Consider the following 7798-nt stretch of genomic DNA (forward strand, 5'->3'; position numbering starts at 1 on the left):
AAACCCCGCCGCATTTTAGCGCCTGACCCAAATCAGGAGCCTCTGGTCTTTGTTAGTCTTGTATTTTTTTAATTTTAGTTTCTTTTGTACAATTTGGAAATTAGTATGGCGTTCATCATCACTGAACTAGTACATATTTGTTTAGGGGCCAGCTGAAGGACGCCTCCGGTTGCGGGAATTTCTCGTTACATTGAAGACCTGTTGGTGACCTTCTGCTGTTGTTTTTTCTTTGGTCGGGTTGATGTCTCTTTGATACATTCTCCATTTCTATTCTCAATTTCAATATCATTATGACATTTACCGTTGATCTCAAGGTCCAATTAATTGACCTTTAACTTTCATGGTTAAATGCCTAGTTAATAACTCCAAAAATGATTTATACACCCCCCTTTTTGCCTTGATAAGTCGTTTCTTATCCACCATAGTTTTGTACCCATGCAGAGGACACATTTATTCCAACCCCTACATGTGTACATCATATTAATTCGTAATTGCCTGGATTAGACATTTTATTCCACACAATGTATGTATGTGGTACAAGTCACGTCTCTTTTATTCCATTAACTGTTAAGTATCTTTAAAAAACTGTTTAAACTCATCTTAAATTATTAAATCTTATATATTCTTGTTTTCATGAAAATACTTTCACATTGAAACAAAGATTTTGTACTGGTCTACAAATTAAACAAAATGTTTGATGTTGCTTAGTAAGATGTGGGATTCTATACTCAATATAGAATTCGTCCAAAAAATAATGATTATCTAGATGTGTATATTATAGTGTAACACCGTATAAGAAGTATATTCTTAAAAAATAACTTAGCTCATACTTCAAAAAATATAAAGAACCTATTATTGCATTGTTGATATGCACTTGTTATGTAATTTAGTTGTTGATCAGCGTGTAGTGACCTACAATTGAACTAATTTTTCATTTCTAACTAAACATGTTTAGAAAAAGACAATGTGTATTGCATTCAATTTAATTTGTTCAATAAAATGACTAATTGATTTGTAGTTGGCTTTGATTCAAACATGGTTTGCTGTTGCTAAGCAACACTTGTGTTGCTATGCTCAATATGGAGTTTGTAAAGAATAAAAAAAAAAAGATGCATATGAAAAAATATTGGATGAAACACCAAATGGAAAAAAAATCTTCAAACAGCTTAATTCATACTTACATTGTAAGAGGGGCAAGCACCAATTTTTTAACCGTTGCTAGGCAACATTTCTGTTGCCAAGGTTGTTATTAAGCATATAATAAACAAAATCAAAGGGTATTTTCATTTGTGACTTCAAGTTCTTCTTGGACAAACAATATCATTTGCAAATATTAAAATTTTTACTGATAAAGCAATTAATATTTGATAATTTTCATTCTTCATAAAAACCGTTGCTAGGCAACCTTCCTTTCACCGGAACACAATAAAATCATTATTTTTTCAAGTGTCTACACTAAGACCATCATTGATATCAATTTAAACTTATTTGGAGAGGGGGCCAAAAATAGCCCTTATCATAAAAATTTGGAAGAACTGTTTTCTGTGCAAAGGAATACCAGACTGCATACACAAGGATTATCTGAGTACACATCATACAAATGGTGAGATCAGAAAAGAAACAATCATGTTAATTTTTTAAACAATCAGGGAGAGACCTGATATAATGGAAAGTGTTCTTAATGCCAGAGAACAGAATATCACAGCCAGGACAATGCGCACATATTTCAAACATATATTTGTTTCTGAAGTTTGGAGCAACCACCATAAATTAGAGGTGCAAAGCATTAGCTTGTTGGAAGATTTCCTTGTTGAAATTGACAGTGAGTTCAAACAAGCAATTCATTTCTCCGCCATCATGTTTCATGTTGCAACCAGGCACCTACCTACGGACCCCTCATAGAGTTGTTGCAAGGGTACTTAATAAGAGTGTTTTATTATATGATATTTTCATTTGATTTTGGACTTTCCGTTATGAATTTTCCTCGGAATTCAATATATTTGTGATTGTCCTTCTTTCACAACACAGACATCGCAATGTAATGGTAGATGCATACATGACAGATAATACAGAAAACTATGCCAAAACACCTGATATATTGTTAATAAGGGATAAATTCAAACTATCTAGCTGTACTTTAAGTTTAAATCAAAATTTGAATTTTCAAAAGTGTTTAGATAGAGATTGTGGCTCAAGCAAACGAAACACTGATATTCCTTCAGCATCAACCAAATGAAAATGATTCAAACTCATAATTTCCTAACAAATAAACATAAATAACGTTGAAACGGATAAACATCTGTTTAAACGTTATAATTTTATTTCTTTTATAATCTTTTTAAACTCTATACAGATTTCCTTCAATTGTACAAAGACATGGAGTGAATTTATTTTTCATTTTGAGGCTATTTTGCGTTTGCCTAGCTGACTAAACTATATCACCATTTCTGATTGGCAGTATTATTTGCTACTATTATTTTAAACACATTTATGTTAGGATATGGTCAGTATCAGATTGACTCATTGACCTCATTCGCTGAGATAATTGAACAAAATGTGTTAAACAAAATGATAGGTGGAAAAATTCAGAAGACACAAAGTATGTTCTTCATGTTTATTTTGTAACATGAATCATAATGAATATTTGTATCTAATAATAAAAAACAAACAGTTGATAACAAAACTTTCGATATTTTACATTAATGAAAATATACGTCATTAATAGGTATATCATTTGTTTATGCCTCAGTCATAATATATGATTGCACAAAGACCAAGAACATTTCATTTCAAACACTTAACTAAATAACTAAATATAATTGACTTTTTATAGATCTGATGTGTTTGCACAACTAAACTTCTGAAAATGAGTGAATGAATGAATAAATATTAATGAAAAAGGCAACTTTGTCTTATGACCTGATGTTAACAGATGTCACGTTCTTACAGGCAATGTGATGAAACTATTGATTGAAGAAATTAAAACAACAACTATCAATACAGCAATGCAGGGCAATGCGATGGAGGCTCTTTGGGATGTCTTTGAATGCATTTTACCAATATGATACATTTTCCTGTAAGCAACATGTATAATACAAACACATTTCTTTAAATCAATAAATGTCATGATGTCACTGTTTATTCAGTAAAAAATCACAAGTTCCAAACAGTTTAAATAAAACTTTAAAAAAATAAAACTTAACAGTCAATATCATCGACTAGTATAAAAATCATATAAAAAACAAATGGGTTTAAAACCAAGTACAAATATACCAGTATGCAATAAAAACATGCATACTGTTTTCATATTAATAGCTATAGGGAACAAAATTATAAGTCAACAATTGTTAATTTCTTTGACCATTGAATATGATACATTTTACTGTAAGCAACATGTATTTAATACTAAACATTTCTTTAAATCAATAAATGTCATGATTCATGTATCTTAACATTTTTTTTCTTCTTATTTGTTGTTTTTCAAAAACAGACAAAAAGTTGTACTTTCACAAGACCTCAATTGTCTTTATGTTCCCTTACATCAAAACTAATTAAAAAAAATCAAAATAAAACATTACACAACCCCAGTACAACACTCTGACAGACTGGCACAAATCTATATCTAATAAATGTATGTGTCTTTTGAGTTACTTTTTATTAGCCACCTGCTTCATCACTTCTACCAGAGAGTTCATCGTCTCTATTCTTTCTTTATGTCTACGTTCAGCAGCGTCTTCTCTCTTCTGCAAGACATCTCCAAAATAATCCGTTATAACATCAACACCCCTTCTTGGTCTTTTTGCGGATTTTGCTTTATCTACAAAATAATATAAAATTATTTACAAACACTCAAGAATTACAAATTAACTTTTTTTTCATAATGTTACTGAAGATAAAGTGGACCAATCTGAATAAGTTCAACTAAATTTCCCCCCACAATGACTGCAGTTCAAATAAAAAAATCAGTTACTTCATTCATATAACAAAATTGAAAGATCCTGTAGTAGCAATCATACCACATTTCTTATTTCAAAATTCAAAATTTATTTTGGGTCATTTGCCTTTTATATCAAATTGTTCACATATTTGTTATTTGGTCTTTTAGAAAAGTTGTCCTTAATTGACTATCATTACCACATCTCCTTATTTTTGTATATACTATTCCTGTTAGTTACATTTCCAACACATGAAAATAATTACCATTCACTACACTGCTGCTTGAATCACTTTCCGGACTTGAGGACTCCTTCCTTTTTGTCGGTCCTTTCTTGGAGGAACTGGAGGAATCAATTGAAAACTCTGGATTCATATCAGGGAATTTATCAAATACATCATCTAATTCTAGCTCATCTTCCGTTCCTGGAGATTCTCCTAATTTTTCATTCTTTTTTTTGTTTCTTTCATATTTCTCTTTAAGTCCTTTGATTTTTAGCCTGCACTGCTCTGCAGTAAATTTATAGTTGTATGTATTCATGAATTCACATACTTTCTTCCATTTATTCTTTATGGGTATATTGGATTCTTCTAATTCCTTGTGCTTGTTCAACACTAACTTCTCAGCTGAAGGAGTCCATTGCATACCTGCAAATAAATTATTTTTTTTAACAATCAGCTAAGTAACTATGTATACTAGGTGTATATATATATATGTGCAACAGCATATAAAGAACTGTACACCTAAACTAGAGTGTTAAATAATGTACATATTGTGATAAATAGATACACAAACAAATTTGTGTACACAGTACTTAATGAAGACTTAATCACAATCACATTTCAATGCTTATTGTACCACAAAACCAACATCAAAACTGAAATATAATAAAATTGACAACAATTTCTGGAAAAATTGTCTAGACCAAAAAGTAAACCTAATACAAGATTGACAGATATCAGAATACATACATATATTATATATATGAATGATACATGAAATAATATTTGATATATAATTCATTACTATTATGACTATCAGCTTAACTAGTTGAAGAACAACACTAAAGGGATTTTCTTACCTATATTTTGACTTAAGAATAATTACTCTTCAACAATTTATATTTAAGTTTTTCTTTCAAGTTTTTACAGTTTAACAATCAAAATATGTGAAAATATAAAAACACTCTTGACTTCAGTAACATACTTGAATCCTCTCTTGCATTAGTACAGACATTGCCACTAGTACTACAACCTGGCTGTTCATCCTTGTTTTTGTTTGAATCCTCATTGTTCTTGGTTAACATTGACCCCTCATTGTTGTTACTAGTTAAAGTTTGCCACAGTAAAGCTTTCACTTCTGGATCTAAATAAAAGTAACATATATATGTTAAATATCTACAACTCATATCAGGAATATGCATTGCATATATATGAAAATATCTAGTTTTTCTAAATCTATATATCTGACCTCTTGATTAAAAAATATAATACTACAAAGTCACATACATATTTTGTCCCTCAAAAAGACTTAGCTGTGTTATTTTCATTAATACACACTGTCATATGTGATAAAGATTTGTGTTTTTTTTGCTCTGTGTTGAAGGCTTCACTGACTTTGATATGAAGAACAGCAATAAAAAGGGTTTTTCCTTTGCTTTGTGAGTGTTTTTGTTGTTGTACAGGTACTGATTTTGTGTTATGGATACCCCAGAGGTCAATTGTTTTTTTCTATTACAATGTGATAAAGCCCAACTTTGCTTTGTAAGGAGTATAAGCCTCATCATCAATAGTCAATATAAAAAAGAAGAAATTTCTTTACTCCTGAAATGAATGGAATAATTGATTCTAGAAATTAAGCATGCAAGTAAGATTTATTTACTTATGAAAGATTCGCTTTAAGTACCTGTATTTGAAGATTTTAATGCTTCTGCAATATCTCTATGCACTAGTCTGGTGATAACTTCTCCAGACTTTCTTGTCAAACTAATCCATACCCTATAATCATTTTAAAAGAAGGCTGTGAAAGAAACTGTATTAAATATTATTGATATATTAAACATGTACATTTTCACTGTACTACAATCTATCAATACCTATATTTTGGCATTACTCAAAGTTACAATTTCTCTTCCTGTAAATGACTTTTTACACAAATGCCATTGGATGTTGGATGAGTACGTAACATGTGCATGATGAGTACTGAATTACTAGTATATACAGAAACATATTTTTTTCTGTTGTTTGTTACAGACCTTGAACTATTTATCAGTTTCTATGAGTACTCTGTCATCTGTACTTGGTGTCTTTTTGATGTAAAAATACCTTGATTATTCCAGCCTGTGATTTTGTTAAAAATGTTTTTTTTGCTTTGAATTGGTCTGATGATTTATGCCCTTTTCAACTGATTTGTTCTTCTGTTGTGCTGTAACACAAGTTTTAAATGGCAAAAATTAAAAAATAGAAATAATTCTTTAAGAAACTGACAACCTAAAGCTATTACTATATATATATATGCAATCATAGATTTGAACGTAGTTTTCAATTTAGACTCGTTTATATATATATATATACAACTCGTCTAAACATCAACCCAACATCAATGTTAGATCTGTAAATTTGCTTTTGCAAATTTTTGGTTCTTCCCTCGCCAGGGTTATATATATATATCGGCAATTATATTTACATGTTATTTGGGTTGCTCCCCAGAACAGACATCGCAAATGCCTTCTTCTTCTTTCGTTATCAAATCGATCAACTCGTACTTTGCACAGTCAGCATGAAATATGAATTTGCAGTAACTGCACCTGATGTAGATTCTGAAAAAAAATAATCTAAATTTTATCAAATTAATCTGCTTCAGAAAATAACCTATTATCACAGAGATATGTCTCGCTTTTTGATATTTCTATAATGCAAATGTTGAAATTGTTAAAAATAGAAACACTTTTAAAAACAAAAAAATACATGTTAGATCTGCAAATATTGAATATTGTCAATGAACTGAACTGAAGGGACATGGCTAAAAAATCTTCATAGAAATGAGATGTGTCAATGCTTATACAACTGCATGATATACAAATACCATTGACTGATCACAGATGGTTCCTAAATTCAATAACCCTTAGCAAAAACTAATACATGTAAACTTTTAAAAAATCAGTCATTAAACCATAACTTTAAGGGTTGGTCAAATAATCTCCATGGTAATGAGATGTTCCAATACTGATACAACTGCATAACAAATATCTTCAACAATTACCACTAGCATGACTAGTGGTTCACCATAAACTAGACCTAATTACAAACTAATACATGTACATTGTTGGCACCACCATCTTCTTCTTCAACGCTGGAAACAGCATATCTATGTCTCGCTTTTTGACTTTGTCAAGCGAGACAAAAATGACAAATGTAACCAATTTGTCAGATTATTAATCTTTATACAAAATCAATCTAATATATAATTCAAAATTCTCATAACAAAATATGTAATTTTATTTAATGTTGTGTTAATCAACAGACCTATAACTGCCGTCTACTAAAATTTTTGTCCTCTTTGATGCCTCTTGCTCTGCCAAGCTGTGTATTGAATCTGTTGGTGCCTTCTGGTGACAAATATAGCATGTATATGTAAGATTTTCTTGAATCTTTTTGCTAAGAAAAAGAACAGAAGTATTTTTTAAACAATGGTTATAGAACTATAACATGTATAAAGATGTTTTAAATTTTGTTTGATGTTGAAAGTTGAATATTTGTTGACATTAACATAATAAACAAAAAGGTAAACACTTCAAAGATAAAGGAAGTGGTGGTGGATCAAGAAATTTTCAAAAGTTGGGGGGGGGGGGGGGGCACTGACTGC

At 30.4% G+C, this 7798-nt stretch overlaps 1 protein-coding gene across 1 annotated transcript; it reads right to left on the reverse strand.

Annotated features, from left to right (window-relative positions):
- Window positions 1-3509: 3509 nt before the first annotated feature.
- On the reverse strand, window positions 3510-6749 carry LOC134718065 (uncharacterized). Its single transcript, XM_063580559.1, has 5 exons — window positions 6620-6749; window positions 5840-5931; window positions 5141-5299; window positions 4201-4581; window positions 3510-3817 (listed from the first exon to the last, which is right to left on the reverse strand). Exons 1-5 carry the CDS (start codon window positions 6649-6651, stop codon window positions 3648-3650), a joined length of 834 nt encoding a protein of 277 aa, XP_063436629.1. The 5' UTR covers window positions 6652-6749; the 3' UTR covers window positions 3510-3647.
- Window positions 6750-7798: the final 1049 nt, after the last annotated feature.

This window comes from Mytilus trossulus, chromosome 5 (assembly GCF_036588685.1).
Source record: "Mytilus trossulus isolate FHL-02 chromosome 5, PNRI_Mtr1.1.1.hap1, whole genome shotgun sequence".
NCBI lineage: Eukaryota > Metazoa > Mollusca > Bivalvia > Mytilida > Mytilidae > Mytilus > Mytilus trossulus.